The sequence below is a fragment of the Macaca thibetana genome, chromosome 13, assembly GCF_024542745.1.
Source record: "Macaca thibetana thibetana isolate TM-01 chromosome 13, ASM2454274v1, whole genome shotgun sequence".
In the NCBI taxonomy this organism is placed as follows: Eukaryota; Metazoa; Chordata; class Mammalia; order Primates; family Cercopithecidae; genus Macaca; species Macaca thibetana.
In genome coordinates, this window is record NC_065590.1 from 50,588,849 (window position 1) to 50,611,740 (window position 22,892).

Here is a 22,892-nt window from a genome sequence, read left to right on the forward strand (position 1 = left end):
AAGTCAGGAGTTCGAGACCAGCCTGGACAACATGGCAAAACCTAGTCTCCACTAAAAAAAATACACAAATTAGCCGGGTGTGGTGGCACAGGCCTGTAATCCCAGCTACTTGGGAGGCTGAGGAAGGAGAATCACTTGAACCTGGGTTGCGGAGGTTGCAGTGAGCTGAGATCACACCACTGCACTCCAGCCTGGGTGGCAGAGTGAGACTTCATCTTAAAAAGAAAAGAAAAGAAAAGAAAAGAAAAGAAAAGAAAAGAAAAAGCTAATTGGGTCTCTCTTTGCAGTCCACATTTGGCTCCTCTCTTTAAATCTTGGGGTGTCCAGGATACAGTCCACAAACCTCTTCTCTTTTTTTCCTCAACATTCATTGACAAGAATGGGAATTCAGTCCCATAGTTTATATATATATATATATGTTTCGTTCTTCCCAGTTTTTTATCTCCAGCTCTGATAGCTCACCTGAGTTTGAGATGTACACATCCAACTCTATGTGACATCTCCTTGTTGATGTAAAACACCGCAAATTGACTATGTCCAAAATAGAACTTGATTCCCCTGCACCTCCTAACCTGTTCCTCCCAGTCTTGCCTATCTCAGTAAACAGCACCACCAATCATATGATTGCTGAGATCAAAATGCAAGGAGTCATCCTCAATTCTTCCCAGGGTTGACACTCGTATCATCCCTGGGTTGCCATTCACTGCATAGTCTCAGTGAATTGTTCCTTCTGGGGCTGTCAGTACCCAACCTGTGAAGCCACATGCAGTCCCTTTCCTTTACAGTCCACATCCCATCTGTCATTAAGCACTCTTAGCTCTACTTAAAAACACCCTGTGAGTCTAACCCCTCCTCACCACTGAGTTCAAGCCACTGTCAGCTCTCTTAGACTACCAAGCTAGCTCCCTAATGAGTGTACCAATGACCCCTCTCCCTGTCTCTACCTTCTTTAGTCTAGTCTTTACCCAACATGGAGAGTGATCCTTCAAAAACGTGAATTGATGATATCACATCCCTGCCCAAATCCTCCAATTTAGCCTTCCGTCAACTCATATCCAAATCCACACGCTTGAGCTTGGTCAACAGGGCACACAGGGTCTTTCTGTTTCTCCAACTTCATCTCCTTTTATTCTCCATTTTACCCACTCTGTTCCAGCCACATTGGCCTTGTCCCTGTTTCTGAACTTGTGTCTAGCTGATTCCTAATTAAGGCTTCTATCCTTGCTGTTCCCACTTCCAGAAATATTATTTTCCATGCCATACTTCCTTTATTCAAGTCTCCTCAGATGAAAGGCCTTTCCTAAATATGCTCCTACTCTAGTCACTCTCTTATTCTATGCCCTGCTTTTGTTTTCTTCATAGTGATTACCTCTTTTGGGTAATGTATTATATATTTATGGTTTTAAAGATAATAATCTAACTACTAAAATATAAGCTGCATGAGACAGAGGCCTTAACTGTCTTATTCAAGACTGTACTCTCAAACAGCATCTGTACATAAGAGATGCTCAAAAAAGACTCAAGGGGTGAAAGATTAAACGAACGGCCAATGCAAGCCATCAGCCTTCCATGACCTACAGAAATTCTACTCCCTATTTTTAAGGGATGTTTTGCTTGTGCTAAGAAAAGCAGTGGAAGCCCACTAATTATCTACCACTGAATAAATATTCCTGTACCAAACCAACAATAAATGTTAACCTTTCTCATTCCAAATAGTGAGGTCACTGCTTCTGTTTAGCCTATAAGAGATTCTGGGGATAATAGAGAGCAGAAGTAACTGGAATAAAAAGTGGTTTCATCTCATCTCTCCATACAAACTTTGACCACAACTATTGTCACAAACTAAGGCTTCTTGCTTAACACAGTCTATTTTTTTCTAAAGTCTCTGGGTGATAGGAAGAAAATGGCAAAAATTTTGAGGGCATTACCCAGGTAAAGGTAACCCTTAACACATACAGCCAAAACTTTCTGAAAAGTCAACAGAAAAGTTCTGACGAGTGACACTGTAAAGTGTTAGGAAAAGCAAAATTTTAAAAGAAACTTAAAAACTAGAATTTTGCAATAGTATTATCCTGAAAAACAATCTGGTTAACCAGTAGTAAGTTCCCCAAGGCTGGTTAGAGATGTCTTTTAAAAAAAAAAAAAAAAATGAAAAGCATTTTTGCTAACTCAAGAGAGAAATAACCCAGAGACTAATGAGCTCCATAAACCACTCATTGCCTGACCCTCAGGAAGTCACTTGTCCTCAATGCTAAAATGGAGAGGCCTATCAATTAGCTTCACGTGGTAGCTGTGAAGGGAGACTAAATAAGTCTGATTGCAAAGCATTCTGAAAACATTAAGTGCTACAGAGAGGCTTGAAAATTGCTAGGTTGACATCAGTCACTGACCAAGCATTGTGAATGTATTTGGTTAATCTTTTTTTAAAAAAAGTGTATTTTATATTTAATTGACCAATAGTAATTACATGTATTTATAGCATACAATGTGAACATCAAACTGGCTAATCTTTTTAAGCTCTCTTCCACCATTTGGCTCTTCCGATGTCAATCGGTCCTGGTGAAAAGGACAAGTAACTGACGATTCTTCTCACTTTCCTCTAAGTCTTGTCCTGACCCACAGAAAACATGCTGAAGATGTGAACTAGCCTTTGTTCTCCTCTGTCCTTTCGAAAGCACCTTGCAGATTCCCAATGAACAGATGCTGCAGAAACAGCCAACCAAAACACCTTCACCTTTCCTTTCCAAGAACACATACATAATGACTAAAACCCACATATATGACAAAGATCATGTGAAGGGAGAATATTAATATGAAGAAACTGAAAAATGCAGAATTCACTTACTTCCTACTTTTTTCTGCAAGTTTCTCCTTTTTTCATGAAGTGCCTTCACTTAAGAGAAAAGGGAGATTGACTTCTGACTCCTCCTTAGCCAGAAATGGTTTTCTTCATCCATCGAAAACCATAGATTTAGCGTTTCACTTGTCTGTGAAGGTGTATATAGAAATTCATGTTCTTTCCAAGCTGCTGCCTATGTGGTATCTATTTCAAAGATAAGCCTGCGCCATGTTAGTTTCTTACCAATCTCTCAAAGACAGGGAAGAGATCGCCAGGACACAAAAGTAATATAATCAATCACTCACTAAAGGGTACCTACAATCACCATAGACATACGTTTCAGAAAAGTACAAATTTCCTATTCGATGATATCACAAAAATTGTCCCTTCTATGTGGGAGGATCTTCCCTTTTCAAGTCAAATGCAAGCATCCTGGTCTCCAAAAAGTTCCAGCCTAAAGCTAAGAGATTAATTAGAAAAAAATACCTTGCCTCTTGCTCAACCAACGCTGGTTAAATCACAGCACACTTCAAATCCCAGTACTCATAACCCAGAGCAGGTTTTGGGATGACAGGACAAAGAATTTGAACTAATGCAAAAATAAGTAGCAAATACTAGGAAGAGCATTTGTATAAAGTCTTTATGTACAAAAGAAAACATACTCATGCCTGTAATCCCAGCACTTTGGGAGGCCGAGGCGGGTGGATCACCTGAGGTCAGGAGTTCAAGACCAGCCTGACCAACACAATGAAACCCCAACTCTACTAAAAAAAAAAAAATACAAAAAATACAAAAAATTAGTCGGGCATGGTAGCAGATGCCTGTAATCCCAGCTACTTGGGAGACTGAGGCAGAAGAATCGCTTGAACCTGGGAGATGGAGGTTGCAGTGAGCCAAGATCGCGCCATTGCACCACTCCAGCCTGGGTAACAAGAGTGAAACTCCATCTCAAAAAAAAAAAAAAAAAAAGAAAGAAAGAAAAAAAGACAGTCATATAAGAGATAACCCAGAGACATGGATGAATAAATTATTTTAGTATCAAACAGGGATCAGCAAACTACTGCCAGAGTTAAATCCAGGTCACTGTCTATTTTGTATATAAAGTTTTGTCCTAATACAGCCACACCTGTTCATTTACATGTTCTCTGTGGCTGTTTCCTGCTCTTCTCACACTACAATGGCAGGATGTGAGTAACTGAAGCAGACCATATGGTCCATAAATTTGAAAATATTTACTACCTAGCTCTTTGCCAAAAAAGTTTGCCAACCCTGGTATAGATAATAAAGAAGCCACTACAGATTGGAATAGTCTGGGACATTGCTGGAGAAGGAGGCAAGGTGCTTAAATGAACAGGAAAATAAGTGATAGACAAATGTCCTTCGCTGAGTAACTGTTTATTGGAAGCTAGAAATTTCTTAAGAGTTCTAAAAGGATAAGACCTTCCCAACTGGATAAAACATTAGTAGAGAAATGAACTCTCGTGGTAAACATCAAAACAGATGGACTAAAAACTAAATCAGGTTTCTTGGCCCAGGTTTCCTGGGATCTGTAGTATTCAGACCCCAATACTACAGCAGAGGTTTGTTTTGGCTGATGGTGGTGGAGGTAGTGGTGGTAGTGTTATTTTCACAGCTATCTTGCTTCAAGAGATACACAAGTGTCACGTGACAAGTCTGAGCAAAATAGAAATACTAGACCAGAGGTAACAGAAAATCTGGACACAAACCTTGCCTCTGCCCATTAATAGGTGACATTCTCTCACCTATAAAATAGAATAACCATGGGGGGTCAGAATGGGAATCATCATCAAGATGGACTCAACGCTGGGCCAGTATCCAGGACCCTAGCTGATACTCAGGATGTGGTTAGTGCTTGAAACAGAAACAAAGCACCAGGTTGCAACTGATGACACACTGGTCTCCATATTGTACTGTGCCCTGTCTGTAACCTGAGTCAGATCCAACTGTAAGGGTTATAGATGCTTATAAATATCCATCCTGCTCTGGCATAAGCTCTGTTTCTCACAGAAAAAAAGGTCCATTTCAGGCTACAACCTCATCATTTAAGAGAAAAGAGCATAGCAGAAAAAAAAAAAAAAAAAAAAAAACCCAGAAATGGACACTATCCCTTCCATGACCTACAATGTCTCTCCTTGGGCCCTAAAGACTTAAGATACTGAACACACACTGAAAACCCAGTAGGACTCATGCCTTCAAAAAACGTTAAAACATTAACACAAAAGATATATCTAAAATAAAAAGCATAGTTTAATAAGGCAATAAAAGTATTTAAAATCAATGTGATAAAACCACTGAATATTTTCAAATGCTTTAAAGACCAATTATTACCAATAAATTATGGCATCACCTGTAGCCATGAGAAACTACCCCAAAATACTTCTGTCTAGAATTGAAAGATGTCTTATCACACTCTCATGACTGATTCTGATGAATTTTGTCAATATTAAGATCCTGAGCATGGTGGATATTTAAGTGAACATTTGAGGGCAGCTGTCCCTACTTGCTCTCATGCCTATCTTGATCTCTTCTTCAAGTGACAACAGCTCAGTATGACTGGTTTCCCAACCAAGAGAATCCTCTCCAATAAAATCAATGAATCAATGCCCAGAAGACTGCATGAGACACCTTCTTCACAAGTGGCTATTTAGGGCTCAATCTTTTTTTTTTTTTTTTTTTTTTTTTTTTTTTTGAGATGGAGTCTCGCTCTGTTGCCCAGGTTTGAGTGTAGTCGTACAATCTTGGCTCATTGCAAGCTCCGCCTCCCAGGTTCACGCCATTCTCCTGCCTCAGCCTCCCGAATAGCTGGGACTACAGGTGCCCGCCACCACGCCTGGCCTATTTTTTTTATTTTGTTTTGTTTTTTTTCAGTAGAGATGGGGTTTCACCATGTTAGCCAGGATGGTCTTGATCTCCTGACCTCGTGATCCGCCTTCCTCGGCCTCCCAAAGTGCTGGGATTACAGGCGTGAGCCACTGCGCCTGGCCTAGGGCTCAATCTTAAAATGACCTCTCCAAAGTCCTGTCCTTTTCTATTTTCCCCTTGAGATGGAGTCTTGTTCTGTTGCCCAAGCTAGAATGCAGTGGCACAAACTCAGCTCACTGCAACCTCCGCATACCAGTTTCAAGCGATTCTCCTGCTTAAGCCTCCCAATTAGCTGGGATTACAGGTGTCTGCCACCATGCCTGGCTAATTTTTGTATTTTTAGTACAGATGGGGTTTCACCATGTTGGCTAGGCTGGTCATGAACCCCTGATCTCAGGTGATCCACCTGGCTCGGCCTCCCAAATCCAAAGCCCTTTTCCATTGGCAAAGAACCTAGGCTGCCATCACCAACTATCTGACCATTTAGAGAACTTACTAACAAAAGCATGCGAGTTTCACTGGTTAAAGAATCATGTATTAAAATGGGAGAGTGGTAGAAACATGAGTAGAAAGTGAATGGGGCTTGTTCCAAACAAAACATTGCAAACTACAAAGTTGATAAAGTCCCCTTTGTTTAAAACTCTTTGTCAGAAATATTTCATCCAAATTTTAATGGTAGCTTCTGTTAACTTTTGGCACTCAATACTTGCTAGGCACCCAAAAGCATAACGACCAATCATTCCCACACAATTTAGTTGTGACCGAATGTACTGGTTAGATTTATTTCTGAGTGTGCATTTTATCTTTTCCTCTTGTGACATTTCTGTAGTTATAGACACTAAATTTCATCATATATGAAAATGCTTAAATTAAAAGAATTATCCCCGTTTGACATTAAGACACACCTGCCTTGGGTGTCACAAACAATTGATAGAGCTTGGCTATTAAAAAGCCTCCCTTCTTAGAGCCAGCTTTTATATAAGTCCAGAATGGCTCCCATCTGGTCCTGGGTTTATTGGTTATTTGTTATCTGTCAAACATTAGAACTCCTGCCTTGCAAGTTGTTCTGTAGCAAGTGAGAGGCATTTTAGGTCATGAAAAGACAATACCCAATTCCTTTACTTGCTATGCTGCATTTGAGTCAGATTGACACGTCTTCTGTAATCTGTACATTTCTCAATTCAATCTTTTTCCTAATATAATTGCTAAGAACAACAGTTAAATTAATAAAACTAACAAAAAAATGTAATCCAAGGGCTTTAAGTGAAGACGTGAGCTGTCTTATTTTATTTTTCTCTTTTTTAATAATAATAATTCAAAGGTTGCTTCTATACCACTAACCTATATTATATAAGTTACAAAAATCGTAAAGAGAAAAAAAAAATTCTGAAAGAGGGTTTCATTATTTTGGGTCTCAGTTAAGCATTTCTGAAAACACAAATACCTGAGGTGAGTAAATTTTTGTGAGATACTATGAAGTTTGAGGACAAAGAGTTCTCCCAAAGGTAAGAAATAGACTAGGTAGACACATGTGAATTGAGGAGAATAGAGTGCTTTCAAAGGGGAAAAAAAATTCTGAATAGACTGTGTCTTGACCAATAGTAAGTATTCCTTCCCACCTCCATTTCCTGGGCTTAACACTAGACCCTGGGTAAGGTTGGGAGCCTGGAATAGGGTAGAACCCAGGTAAGGGTGGGGGAATTTTCTCAGCCCAGAGAATATTGGAAAACTTGGGAGCTCCAATCCTAGGAGCTGTGGGGAATGGCCAGACTGTGGCAGCCAGTCAGTAGCCAGTCAACAGCCAGGCTCAGGAAGGGTGAAGTGTGGAAACCCACAGGACTAGACTTAAAACAGTAGGTGAAGACTTATATACCTGATGGGGGAACAGATCCCAAAAGCAGACTCAAAGGGGTTGGGCCCATGGAGAACACTGTGATCATCTCTGTGACCCCAATTTGGGCTGGTGTGGCCTGAGGAAACACAATCTACTCAGTAATGCTGTTTCCAATTGTGGCTGGGCTGTTTTTCAAAAGACTCCGTTGATTATTGATGTTAGAATACTTTGTAGAATTTTTAATTATAAAATAAACCCTAAATCATCTTCTAGTAAGAATTACTTACCAAGCCATTGAAGGCCCTTAAGTAGTGAAACAATTAAACGAAAGCCTATAATTTATTTAATATGCTCTTTCTTCATCCTGCTTCTCCAACATGCTTTAATTAGTGTCATGTGTTAACATGCTACCAGGTTAGACAGGCTCGGAGGCCCTCAACCTAAAAGATCATGTACAAGAGCTTCTTCTAAATGGTAAAAGCTACACTCATTACTGTGTCACTGTGTGCCTCCTACAATTCTTTCATTATGTCAACCAGAAAATCTAAAGAAAGGCCTCATCCACTTCTTGGTGGCTATTTCAGATGCTTTAGTCTACAGAATGAATCCAGTAAATCAGGTATCCTTTGAAAAAAAACATTTTCTTCCTCTGTATATTATTCTTTATGTGTATCACAAGCACAGATGACTTTGATTTATATGCAGCTTCTCTTTCATTACTCTCCCCAGCATAGCTACACTGAAAAAAGTAATGTGTGATACCTCAAGTCTTTGTCATCTCTTTGTCATAACAATTTATTTTGGCCGGTCTCAGAACTGAATTCCTGAAAAGTATGCTACATTTAAAAATAAAGAATACCTATTGTCGGGTATAAATTACACTTAGATAAAAGTTAATTTTTTAGCATTTCATATGTTAGCATTCTCTTTCATCATAATTTTTTAAATTCCATCTGTGAAATGTCATGCCTCCTTTTATTGTACGCAATATGAGAAATGTCATGTCTTCGTTTATTATATGCAACATGAGATAATATGTGGTCCCTTTAAAATATGTTTAAGTGTGATATTTTTAAATTTTTCACATTAGTTCATGAACTCAGGTGAGAATAGCCTAAGTTCAGGTGATCTTTACCTGGGCCAGTATGGCCTGAGGAAACACAGTCTACCGAGTAACGCTATGTTTACAATCGTGGCTGGGCTGTATATACCACCCTTCACAAGGCATTTTCTTCTCAAATAATGCCTAAGAATTATTTCTTCTCAAATAATGCCTAAGAATAACACTGCATCTCCCCCAAATAATACGACTGTTCCTAGTCTTGGGCTCTCTTTAAAAGGTTGCATTGGATTTAAAGGACAGCTTAGTGATCTTCATTGGGTATCACAGAGAACATAGCAGTACAAAGAGCTCTGCATTCACTGGGTGATGACCTGCCATGGCAGCTGTATCACCATTCCATCAGCACTTCCTGTGGGTTCCTCTTCACCAACTAGATACAACCAATTCAATCTTCACTGCTTCTCTCTATCTGTTCTTGAATAAACAGCCTTTATTCTGAGACTTGGTAGTTTGCAAATGTATAAGGCATGAGCCCAAGTCTTTATTTACACCGGGTCTCAGAATGTTCAGGGTTGAAAGGAACCATACTTACAAATGAAGGAAAGTTAGCTCTTTGGATCTAACCAGAGAGAAATCCACAAGCTTTTATCACACTTTTTTTAAAATATGTATATTGTTAGGGAAAACTAGAACTCTTATGTTCATTATATATGATTTTATATAAAGAATAGTAAGAAACATTAAGGGGACTGCATATTATCGCTCCAAATACACATAAAGCCAACACTGATTAGACTAGCGAATGAGCACATTATCTGTGTATCTGATATGGTCTGAGCCTTAAATATACATACCCATGACTGTATGTTATTTAAATAGATTTAATAGCTATCTGATGAAATTTTATTAACTTTAGAATCCAGGGAGGTAGAGTAACTCCCATGATGTAAGTAGACATCTGTAAATTAAAGACCCAATATAGTGTAAAGTTGAGGTTTTAAGGAATCCAAGTATCAAAATAAAAAGAACACACCTGTTTTGTATATTCATTATACAGAAACACAAACTTTCTCTGGATAAAGAGTCATAAATTTGCAAAGCTGAGTAGGTCCTTCCATATCACTTGTGACAATTTTCTTTTGTAGACAAGCTGTATAAGACTTAGAGAGGGTAGGGGTGTCCTCCCGGTCTAACAGCTGATTAAAGACAGAGCCAGGCAAAGAACTAGTTCTCGTAACCCCTATTCAGTGTTGTTTCTAGCAATTCACAGTGCCTCTTTGAATTACTGGCAGAGTCCAAAGTCACTGCTGACTTTGTCTCAGCTTCCTAAACACGGCTCAGTGATGTTTTGCTTATTTTTCATACAATGACAGCTTTTCAAATGTAATTTAAGAAAGTCTTGCCAGGCGCAGCGGCTCACACCTGTAATCCCAGCACTTTGCGAGGCCGAGGCAGGCGGATCATTCCAGGCCAGGAGTTTGAGACCAGCCTGGCCAACATGGTTGGACCCCATCTCTACTGAAAATACAAAAATTAGCTGGGCGTGGTGGCGCGTGCCTATAATCCCAGCTACTCAGAAGGCTGAGGTAGGAGTATCACCTGAAACAGGGAGGCGGAGACTGCAATGAGCCAAGATTGCGCCACTGCACTCCAGCCTGTAGAGCGAGTCCCTGTCTCAAAAAAAGAAAAAGAAAGTCTCAAATCACTTACAAATTTATTCACTTAAACTGTCTTATATTGTCAAAGAATATAGATCTTTATTTATATGACATTTGTGATCTACATTATGTTTATATTTAGGCAACATAGATATTGCCTATATTACATTTTTATTTGCTTTATATGTAAAGGATATAGAAGGCACCAACTTTAATTATTAATGTGTTATATTTGTAAGCATGTTCACTTTGCTCAGGCTACAGGAAAGAAAACAAAAAATGAAAAGTAGAAAACTTTTAAATGAAAAGTGCCTAAATCTCATCGTAGGAAAGGTCTCTGAACCACAGAGGAGGAGGGCAGCTTAGTTTAGATGCTTCCTTTCCATGAGTCAGAGATGTAGTGACCTCCAGCAGGAAATGGAGATCAAAGTAAGACTGCTCTACTGGGAATCACAGCATCTTTAAAAGCTTCCTAGAGGCCAAGATGTCATAATTTACTACTTTTTTGATATACACATCGCAGAGGTATTTACATTTAATTTAATTAACTACATTCCAGAACCTAACACTATACAATGTTTTCCACTTTCTATGAGCCTGTTACCTTACTTCATTAGAAAACAGAAGACTGGATTACAGGCGCCCGCCACCACATCCAGCTAATTTTTGTATTTTTAGTAGAGACGGGGTTTCACCATGTTGGGCAGGCTAGTCTTGAACTCCTGACCTCAAGTGATCCACCCACCTCGGTCTCCCAAAGTGCTGGGATTACAGGCGTGAGCCACTGCACCCGGGAGGCTGAGGCAGGAGAATCACTTAAAACCCAGGAGGCGGAGGCTGCAGGGAGCCAAGATAGCACCACTGCACTCCAGCCTGGGTGACAGACAGACTGTCTCAAAAAAAAAGAAAAAAGAAAAAAGAGAAGAGAAGAGAAGACTGTTTCATCTTTAACTTTCAACTTTTTATTTTTGGTTTTATTTTTAAAGCAAAAGAAGAACAGAAAAGCATTTCTATAAGTTCATGGCAACATTAGCTTCTCTTATAATTCCCTTTCAATTTTTTTTCCCCCAAATATTCCTTAGTATTGCTTCTCATAAGTACCTACATTTCTAGTTGATATTACTATATAGCCAAACCTAAGACTGATAGGATCTCATAATTTTTTGTGAAAAATTCTGCCAAGGACAGGTAACAATAATGCTACATCTTTATGGCTATTACAAATCAAAAAATATGTTTTGAATGTACCTTAGTGATAGAATTATTAATATACCAGTGTAGATATAAAAAGACCACACTATTAAATATGAATTATTGATAACACAGTCCTAAATAGTTTAGTACCTTTTAAATAATTCTAATAAGTTTAATCAGCAGCATGGCCATATTTTGTTTTAATTTTCCTTTCACCTATATTCTCCCATTAGAATGAAGATTTATCATCATGTATCAGAGGTTCTCAAACAAGAACCCTCAAATATGAGGAAATCTCTGAAGAATATTATGAACCCCCTCACTTTGAGAGCCTCCATGTTGCCTTAGACATTTTTCCTGTGAATTATACTCTCTCTGACGTTTTCTCTGACAAATTTTAGGTTTTCCCTTAATCCAGTCTCCATTTATTTAGGTTTTCTAGCGTAATTTTTTTCTCCATAAATTTACTTTTCATATCTAATTATCTCTTTTATCCCAACACACCCACACCACTTGTGCTGCTCCCATCTGTCCCCTGAAAGCTCTATTGAACTACACATAAAAGCCTTTTTCCTTTAATTATATAAATTATGTCAATTTAGAGAAAACATTGTTCCATAAGACTATTCATTTGGTAGAGTCCATTTTTTCCCAAGTATGACTCCAGCAGCAACCAATCCTTAATGGATTTAACTGATTTTTCCTATCAGTAGCATCCAGATTCTACACAGGTTGTGCAACATAATTAGGGTCGCTCTTCATAAGAAAAAAAGTATAATTCTGCCCAAATGTCTCCTCAGGAGTGCCAGAATGGTAATTTCTATGCAAATAACAGTTAAGGAATACCATCACTTGCTTTAAGGATCCTGGAAAGCCTTACTCTGTGACAGTTTTTATACAACAGTTATAGATTTTTATTTTTCAGAGCAATTCCAGCCCTAAAAGAGGCATACATCTATGGCCCTATGAGACTAAAACAAACAAAAGGCAAAGCAAAGTCACAAAATGTGAAAAGGATAAAGAGGCAAAACAATACATATCTATCTCCACAGCAAACAAGGAAACACACGAGGGGAATAATGTGTCTGAGAGAAGCCTCTCTTCTCTGCCCGCATGCTAGTAATTCTGCATAAACACCGAGGTGAGGTGAGGGAGGACTTTAGAGATGAGATGCTGGACCTGCGCTGTGTTGCCATGGAAGTGAGAGCTTGATTTCTTTAGCTCCTAGGTACCCTTCTCAGCACTTCTGTCAACAGTGACAAGTTCTTTTCCTTTGTTCAGAGACTGGTCTGGCAACCACCTTGCCCCTTGCCAAGGCACTGAAAGACTGTATTGCAAGGCCACATTGTAACCAAATTACTTGAGAGGGAGACTTTTCATTTCCATTCCTAAAATTAGGCTCTTCTGTGTGTGCTAGCACTACGGAAATAGAAACACTTGCTGGAAGGGGCTCACTCAGGGGTGATCTGAGTTACCATGCCTTTCAAACAGGTTTGCAGATCCACAGTCCATGTTTAGGTATATGACAGCAGGCAGTTCCGGGTGCCTTTACAGATTCCGAAACTGGTTTGCAAATGTTGACTTCAAGAGGTGGATGGTTTGTTCTTGGGAGGGTCTCTGGGCACAAAGAACATATACTGCTTTCCAAGCAGATGTTGGCGCCAGATCATTTGATCAAAAAGAACAAATTTCCCAGTAGGACTTTTAACAAATGTCTTTAATTGACTTAGGAGCTACAGCAAACTGCTTGTTCATGTCTCTAGTCAAGTCTCCTTATGATGCAAAATCCCAAGTCAGCATAAAATAGGTGAGAATAGTTTAATAATAATAATTTTACCTCAACATTACATCTGAATAGTAACTGATGTCCTAAAGGGTAGCACTATTTATTTATAATAAAATCATCAGGCAGGTATTCTATATCATCCATTTAAAGATATTTTCTAGTTGAATGGGCCTCATTGCAGATGCAGCATATAAACATATCGACTACGTCTGGATTAAAAAATCTTTGTGACCATCAAGAAAAGGATAATGAACTGAGTAGAAAGAGCTAAGCAAGGTTTTTGAATTTGGGCTAAAAATCAAATTTCAATTTTAAAATTTCAGTTTTAAAACCATGACTGTAACTCTCAGTTCCCCCTACCCACCCTTTTGGTTCACTCTGAACCAAAAGGTCCTCTCTTACCACATTCTGTTAGGCATACATTTTCCATGCAGGGGTGGGTGGGTATTTGTGTGTATGTAATCCATCTTTATGATTCTCAAGTACTTTGGAAATGTGTCAGGGAGAAGACCCTGTAAAATACACTTTTTGTTTCATTTATGTTGTATACCATGACGTTAAGAAAAGCTGAACATTCATTTTAAAGCAGGAATACAATACACGTCTAACAAATCTCAGATGGCTAAGCAGATCCAATGTTAGTTTTTAAGATAAATGTTGGAAAAAATGAATGTGTCAATAAGATAAAAATAGGTTTAGTAGCTTAATTACACTGAATCACATTAATGGTATTAACGGATTAAGGGAGCCACTGTGCACATGCTAGAAAGAACACTGAATAGGCCTACATCTTATGCCTGGCCTTCATTAGCTGCCTGACAGGAGGACGCTCCTAACCTCTGTGAACCCAATACACCTTGACTGAAAAAGGGGGTTGTCCTATGTATGTGACACACACAAAGTTCTATACAGCTCTGGAAATTGATGATTCTTTGTATAGAGAAAACCTGTATTTATTTGTAAGTATGTAGAGAAGATAGGTGTGTTCCTTTTTATTTTGATATAAAACTCCTTAAAACTACTTTCCACCCTACTATGTCATTATTTACAAACGCCTACTTACGTTATTCAGAGTGACTCCATCTCACTGGATTCAAAAGTTAATGAAATCTCATAGACAGCAGCTACATTTATTTAAATAAATTTATTTAAGCACGATTTTTGTTTGAAGTTCACATCACATCACATATGCATGCAGTGGAACTGACAGCCAATGTGAGCAGTTTAGCATTATGTGTATTATGTGTACTGTAAGAGATTATATGCAATTCTTTGAAAAGATTTAATTGCAATCTTTAAAAAATGTTCCCATTTGTTCATGTGCTCGGAAGAATATCCTAATGTTCAGGTGACCTTTAACTACCATTTGTACTAACTTTGAAGAGGTATTTTCTTCTCAATAATAATACCTAGCACATAATGCAGCATTTTCTAAAAATTATAAGACTGGTTCTTACCTTAGGATACCTTCGAAATGTTGTATTCACAAACTGGATTTAAAATACTGCTCAGTGATTCTTGCAGGACACAGTACACACCATGGCAGATCAAGGAGCTCTACCTTCACTGGGGATGACCTGCCATGGTGGCTGTACAGAGGCTCCATCAGCACTTCCTGTGGGCTCCTCTTCACCACTGGATAAAACTAACTTAATCTTCACTACCTTTATCTGTTCTTCAATAAAGAGCCCTTCATTCTGGGACTTGAAAATTTTGCATATGTATAAAACATGGGCCCAAGCCTTTATTTACACCTGAGCCCACAAAATGTAAGAGCTGAGAAGAACCCCTTCATTTACAAACGAAAAAATTGAGGTCTTTGCATCTAACCAGAGAGAAATCCACAAGCATTTATTATACTCATCATGTTCGTTTTTAAATATTTATATTGCTAGGGCAAAGTTGTGACTTTCTGTTCATTATACACAATTTTATATAAAGAATAAAAGGAGTATTGAGGAAGATTTCTTCCTCCAGGACAATGCTTTATGTAATTAGTCTAAACTCTAAACTAAAAGCAAAAATCCTGGCTACAGACACAAAGGTATTTTACATACTTGGGATTCCCACTGCCAACTACATTCTTACTTCTGTTTATTCAAAGACAAATGGACATGCTTTAATAAACTTGGGAGTGAAAAGAAATACCTTCTGATCAAGACATAGCGAACAAGCTCTTACAACTGAAAATCAAGTATTCAAATATTGAGATTAACTTGGGCTAGGATGTCAGCTTTTCTCACTGAATTAACCTTGCAAATCAGCTAACATCATAGTTAGAAATAGTTTCTGCAGGGAAATCTCATGATACATTATTTGTAATAGTATCAATAACACGTAAGAGTAAGTTGTACAGGTAAATGCCTTTGTGTAATCCAGCTGAAGTCTCAGTCTCTCATGAGAATTCTCTTTACATGATGCTCACTGTTCTGAGATCCATTTATTGTGTTCCATCCTAGGGTCTTACCCACTGTCTGTATTCATGTTAGTTTGTATTTATAGTAGTTGCAACTGGTACCTCTATTATATCTTAGTAGTAACTGACGGCAACACTCTCTGGATATAGAAATTTAACAGAAGTACTGTTTTTGAATTGACAGATCTACTGCATTCTTTGCATATGTCCAATAGCATATTTCAAACAATGGGTTCTCTTTGCATTAAATTACTTTGACAAGTAAACAGCTGTTTAAAACTAAAACATTGTTTTCCCATTTGTAACATCACTGGAATCAGCAAGAATCTGGCATGGTATAACTGATATCATTTTTCTTTTGTAATGCTACATATCATGATGGTGCATCCCACATCAATAACATCTTAGAATCTATAAAACATGATCTTTCTTAGCCACTTCGTAGAGAGAAAAAAAAAGAAACAAAACAAAATGAACCAAAAACCTTCTTTGGTAGCAAAATAGTAGTGTATTTAAAAGGATATAACTGAACACTTTAAATTGAGTAGTTCTTTAATCTAGCTTAGTCTTAACTATGCAAGTACTATGTAGTCAAATATACATCCACATATCAAGTATAGTTAAGGACTCTTCTGATTTTCCTTCAAGACTTCTAACACTCACTTTTACATATTTTTAAAAATCAACGTTGTTATCATTTTCACATTTGTTGTGCCTCTTTTTATTTTATATATAAGATGGCATACATGCTTTTCCTTTTTGATGTCAGCCTCAATTCCTTTTCAGAGGGAAAAATCATTTGGATTTTTTTTTTTCTATTTCTTTTACATTGCCAGTTGCCTGAGAGATGGCACAAACATGTTTAATAAACTAACTACATTTTGTAGGTTTCTTTGTAACAAGTAAGAAGTTAGATGTTTTCAGTCAAGGGCCTTAGCACAGTCATACTGTGAATTTAACATAAAAGGCAAAAAGGAACACAAAAAAATTTTTAAAGGAAAATAATGAAGAGCAAAGAGAAAACAAACCCACCAGTAGTATTTTATTTCATGGTACAAACAATCTCTTCTGTCATCATGAATTTTAACACACATACAGTTTGAGAAGAGAGAGAAGTACAGAATTCCACCCTTAGCCTCAGTTTCTATTACTCGTAGTCAACCAGGGCCCAAAAATATTAAATGGAAAATTCCAGAAATAAGGAAGTTTTAAATTGTGGGCCGTTTTGAGTAGTGTGATGAAATCTCATGCTGTCCTGCTCCATCCCACCTAGGATGAATCTATACCGTCTACACTTCCTGCCTGTTAATCACTTAATGGCCATCTCGATGATCAGACCAATGGTCACAGCATCTCAGTGCTTGCGTTCAAGTAACGCTTATTTTATTTTATAGTACTTTACTAATAATAACTTTGTTATTAGTGTTGTTAATCTCTTACTGTGTGTAATTCATGAATTAAACTTTATCATATATATTTATGCATAGGAGAAAACATAGTACTGTAGGTTGTGGTACTATCCATGGTTTCAGGCATCCACTTGGGGTCTTGGAATGTATTCCCCTTGAAAAGGGGGGACAACTAGTGTAGGTTTATTTCACTTAATCTCATGATTTCCGGGAAGACTGTTAGCCAATGGAAGAAAGAAAAAAGGATTCTTTTGATAGCCCAAATCATCACTAATGAGCAAAAGTACTTCAAAAACAAAACAAGATTTAAAAGACCTAAAATGTCTTTCTAAAGGGTCTTTGCATTAATGTTCAAATTTCTTCTCCTGAAATACCAACCTGAAGATTGGTTAATCTTTGACATTTTATTTAAACTACTGATTACTAGTTGTTTGAGGTTTAATTTTCCCTTAGTCATTTATGAAACAGAAATAATCACCAGAATGTAGAAAGAACCCTAGTGACTAATTTCTTAGAAAACTTCTTGTTATAAAACATTAATATATATTATTGTTCACATGCTTGGAAAGGAAACCAACCTAGAATCAGTAGATTTGTTCAACTCCTCAACAAAACATTTTCTGAAAACCACCTCCTCAAAAGGCGAGCATCATTCTCATCAAGTTAACAGCCCATGGAAAGAATTTTATAAGTGAAACATATAGGAAGACATTAAACATCCTGGAAAAAGTGCCACTTTAGTAAGGGGAAAGAAATGAAGTCCCAAAGAAAAACTGTCATTTACTGCCATGACTTTGTTGCACTGAAAGAGTTCAATTATACCACAAAGAATTTTAGAATGTACTAATTTAAGTATAATGTGAAACCTTCCAACTACCTACTGCTTTGCCTAGTTCAGAAATTAGCAAATTTTCTATTTAAATAAGAATCCTGTATCCACCAACTACATGCATGATGTATACGAGTAACACCATCCACATGTCTTTATTTTCTGCTTCTCATTATTTTATCTTTCTCCTTTGTTCTTCCTTTCAAAATTACTTCACATTCTCATTTCAGACATCTGCATCCTTTAGTGTAACACTTAGAAATCTGGATAAGATGATGGCCATCATGGAACGTAATCACACTCTACATTGATGAATGACTATTTACAAAATGATTTCTATGATTTAAAAGAGAAAACATCATTGAGCTTTTAAATTTCAAATAAAATGCTACAACTCAAATGGCACTGACTAGCTATGAGCTTCTGGAAGTCACCCACCTGGGGCAGCATGCGATTTTCTTCCTCCAGCTGTCTTACTCTTGCCTCCAGCTGCCTAACATAGGACAAGGTTGATTCTAAAATCAAAAAGAAAGAACTCACATTATACACACAGGTCTTGTTTGGTGCACTGTCAGGATATTTCTGGCTTGATTTATTCAAACCAGATAGTGACTACTTAAGTCTATTATTTAAAATAGGAAAAAAAAATCTCCCAGAAAAATAAAAACAGAAGCCACTGAAACGAAAAACAGTTTTGAACAATTTTACAATGTTAAGAAATATTAGATAAGATACAAACTGGCATGTTAACAGGTGGTAGTACACACAATTGACAGATGATTAGTATTAAGATTCTATACAGAACTCTTACAAACCAATAAGAAAAGACAAGTAAAGGTATGGAAAATATTTCTCAGAAGTGGTAACACATTAGACAAATAAACCTAAGAAAAGCAGTCCAACATCATTATTAACTAGTAAAATCACACACACTCAGAACAGGGCAAAACCAGAATTCAAACCTGGATCTAATACCGAAATCCAGTCTCTCCAATGCTCTAAGCCCTTTTAGCTATTTTTAATCACTAAGAATTGAGACATTTCAGAGGAGGATATTTCAGAGGAAGACATTTCAGAGGAAGTTTGATCCTCTTAAGATGGAACAAATATTTTTCTGAAGTCAAATCATTTCTCATAAATCTTTCTTAAATGTTTAGTATTTCCTGTTCTGAAATAAAGTGTATTGAGGTCAATTAAATATATATATATTAGAGAAATTTATAGGTGGTGAGATTGCAGGCTTTTTGCATACCAACCAGCCTCGGAATAATAGGCATCTTGAAGACAATTATACTCTTTTCTTCTGATTTTGTACATTTTGAGTCGTCAGTGAGTTGTTCCACATATACAAGACTATTTTGTAATGTTAACTATAACCAAAATAAACTACAAAACTCCATTAAAAAAACAAAACAGAAAATAAAACAAAATTTTTCAAACATCCAGTTCTCTTTATTTCCCCCAATAAAAATTTCAAGCCTTAAGAAAAATATTAGTTCTTTTCACAAACCTACAGATATTGACAGAAAAAAACATGAAAGAGCTATTTAGAGTTAGAATGAATTTTGACTGATTTTGGCTGTGACAGAGACCCAAGTTTTTCACACATCTTTAGGTAAGGCAGGAGCAGACCTGAAATTGATTATTGTTTTCATTCCTTCACGAGCTCAGGCATGCGCTGAAAGCTCAGAATCATTATCATGCTTAGTTTCTGTTCCATACTGAAACTCTAAAGTTTACGGCTTTATGTCAGGAAAAGGGGTCACAGGTTAAGAAAAGTGAATTTTTATTTCTGGGAACAATCTGATAGTAGCTCTTCTTCATTAAAGTGAAAATATTCAAGGTCTTCACATAGTAGTAATTCATTCATCACACAAGAACAAACATATTTCAGGTGCAGTGAAAGGTACACAGCAATAGACTTTCTTCAGAGCACACTTGTGTTACGTTAGGTAGCTAGTCAAACGTGAGCAAGGCAGGAGAGGGCTCCCCACAAGCCCACCCACCAAGAATGTCAGGCAACCAGCACGGGATGGTCAGGTGGTTGTTAACTGTCTCTCTAAAATAATAATTAGCTGCAGCCAATACCAGGGAAAGGCAGTCTCCCAATAGATAGAAAAAACCTGGCACTGGTGATCAGCGGTTTCCCAGTAAGATATCTGGGGTTGGGCAAGTGGTCTCAAGCATGTGTACTAAGAGGAAAAATAGCAGTTAAACTGGTATATGACCTTCCTCTGGGAATGTGAGACGGCTAAGGGAAGAATGCCTCAAGTGAGCATGCATACATCTTCAGTAAACACACTGTACATGCTCCCCTCCCAAGTGCTAGCAGGCCACTGCACATGTGGACAGTCCACCTCAAGGGAAGAATCAGGGTAGAAGGGATATGAAACCCCAAAGCACACCAATGTAAAAAACCCAAGTCAAAAGGTCAAACAGTGCACTAGATCTCTCAAGTCACCTACCTGACCCTCTTCCAAGTGTACTTTACTTCCTTTCATTGCTGCTCTAAAGCTTTTTTTGTTTTGTTTTTTGAAATGGGGTTTCACTTTTGTTGCCCAGGCTGGAATGCAATGGCGCGATCTTGGCTCACGCAACCTCCGCCTCCCAAGTTCAAGCGATTCTCCTGCCTCAGCCTGCCTAGCAGCTGGGATTACAGGCATGTGCCACCACGCCCAGCTAATTTCATATTTTTAGTAGAGATGGGGTTTCTCCATGTTGGTCAGGCTGGTCTCGAACTCCCAACCTCAAGTGATCCACCCGCCTTGGCCTCCCAAAGTGCTGAGATTGCAGGCATAAGCCACCATGTCCCGCCATTCTAAAGCTTTTTAATAAACTTTCACTACTGCTCTAAAACTTGCCTCAGCTTCTCCTTCTGCTTTATGCCCCTCAGTCAAATTACTTCTGAGGAGGCAAGAACTGGGACTGCTGAAGACTTACACGGTTTCGCTGCTGGTAATACTTCCACAGTTAATATTGAAGCAGAAGAACCTCCTCAGTGTTCACGTTCTTCAGCCTCAGACACACAAAAAGGGCAAGAGGCAATACAGTAGTGCACCTAAGCGTTTGGAGCCCCTAAGGATCCACAGGATGGATATTGATGCCCTGATCTGAAATTCTTCATGGAAACACAATTATTTTTATGTGGAAATAGTTTATATGAACCCAATTCCACTTTTGTGACCTCTAAAGCAATGAGCTAACATTTGATTTTCCTTTTATTTTTTTAATTTTCTAAAATACATAAGCATCAGTCCTTAATTCACAAATACAACAATTAAGCTCATCTCTGACTAACTTAGAGCAGGCCTGTTTTCCAAAATAGTATGCAGAAAGCCCCCATCACTGACATTAACATGGTGACCCATAGACCTCACACCATTGGAGAGGATTAGCTTTGAGCATTTCTCATATAAGAAAATAGAAACATAGGTAAAGAAAATTGAAGACATTTGCTAAAGATATCCTCTCATTTTTTTAGCTTAATAAAATGTTAAAACTCTGGTTTCTGGACTCTTCCAAAGAGGGAAAAAAGTATGCAGCATAAATGAATACCAACGTTATTGATTTCATGAGTCTGCTTTACTCTTGCAAATGAATAAGTGATTCGCAGATCATCAAAATGTGAATGTAGATTGCCTGATTTACCCTGTTTTGCAAGCCCTGCTCTTTCCTCTGGAAAAACAACCACTTGATAAGGCCATCCAAATGAAAAGTTGATCAGCAATATTCTATTTAAACCACACAAAAATAAACTTATATTCTTTTTTGTTCACAATTTACACCTTATCCTTATTGCCCCTATGCTGCACTATCTATAAGGTTGTGATACTTAAAACAGCTGAAAAGACTACAGAGATTGATTCAGGTGATATTTTTAAAATGCTATTGAACGGAATTTGTTTTAATTTAGTGACTGTCTTCAGTCTCTTTATCTATTTCTCTTTTCAAAATCTTTGCAGTTTATATATCTGATGTTTTCACCAAGTCTCTACTTACATTATGAAACTATTATGTCAGTTCAGGAAAAAAGGGGTAAATTTCTGAGTTTGGAAAATATTCTCTAACTCCCATTTTTAACGTTCCATTACAATAGATCATGTCCACATCTTTTTTCTAAAGCATTCACTGCAAATATGGGCTGGGACAAGAAGAGACAGAGCATATTTTTAAACAGATGAAATAATGAAAAAAAACAGCTTTACAGTGAAGGCAAAGGCAAAAACATTTTGAGTTCATTCATTCAACAAATATTTATTGTCACTGATTTGTGTCAGGCACTATTCTAGGGTTAGGATGAAGATAAAGCCAGTTATTGCAAATCTTAATAAGTTTCTCAGAACACACATTCCCTATTAGATTACAGATGTTCCAGAAGGTCCTGTTAATTGTTCCAGGCTCTTAGCCCCTGTTGCAATTATTACTTAATAATTAATGGATACTCAAACAAAAATACACTCTTCCTGGGGGTAAAACACAGGAAGAACATCTGATCTACATGTATAAATAAGAGTACTCAGGCTGTTTTGTTTTATTCAGAAAGAAATTGATTACGCCATCCTTTAATGGGAATGGAGTAGAAAAATATTCTTCCGGAATATACTGTGAAATCAGCATTGGGTCACCAAGTCCCTATAGGAAAAGCCATTAAATAAAAAATCCAATCTCCCAACTGTGACATGAGAAAAAAAGAAGAAATATTTGTTTAGTTCAACCCTTGGGATTTCAAGGTTTGTCACTTAACCATAGATCAGCTGAGTCTGACTAGTAGTGCATAACCAATCATTAAATTTTTTAAATGTAAGCTATATTTTAAATAAAATAGAATAAAATAAAGTATGAGAAACTCAACACTTTTTTAAAAAAGGTCACATCCAAATCCACATCTCAGTCATAGCTAATTATTAGGAAAAATTGATAGAATCTTCTCATGGTGTGAGGAAGAGAAGAAAGAAGCCTTTTGGGTACTGGAACACACTGA

The 22,892-nt window shown here is 37.5% G+C and overlaps 2 protein-coding genes across 7 annotated transcripts in view; one reads left to right on the forward strand and one right to left on the reverse strand.

The window, feature by feature from the left end:
* The window catches only part of EFEMP1 (EGF containing fibulin extracellular matrix protein 1), a 1,044,090-nt gene that overhangs the window by 564,286 nt on the left and 456,912 nt on the right, over positions 1-22,892 (forward strand). The gene's annotated exons all lie outside the window — the stretch shown is intronic.
* CCDC85A (coiled-coil domain containing 85A) overlaps positions 1-22,892 on the reverse strand; it is a 195,365-nt gene that overhangs the window by 23,367 nt on the left and 149,106 nt on the right. For 5 of the 6 annotated variants that reach the window (XM_050754682.1, XM_050754681.1, XM_050754680.1 and 2 more), the window contains exon 3: positions 18,350-18,426. The exons of the other annotated variant lie outside the window; for it this stretch is intronic. In XM_050754682.1, the coding sequence (XP_050610639.1) occupies positions 18,350-18,426 (77 nt within the window). The remainder of the gene's footprint in view (positions 1-18,349; positions 18,427-22,892) is intronic. 6 annotated transcript variants of the gene reach the window in all.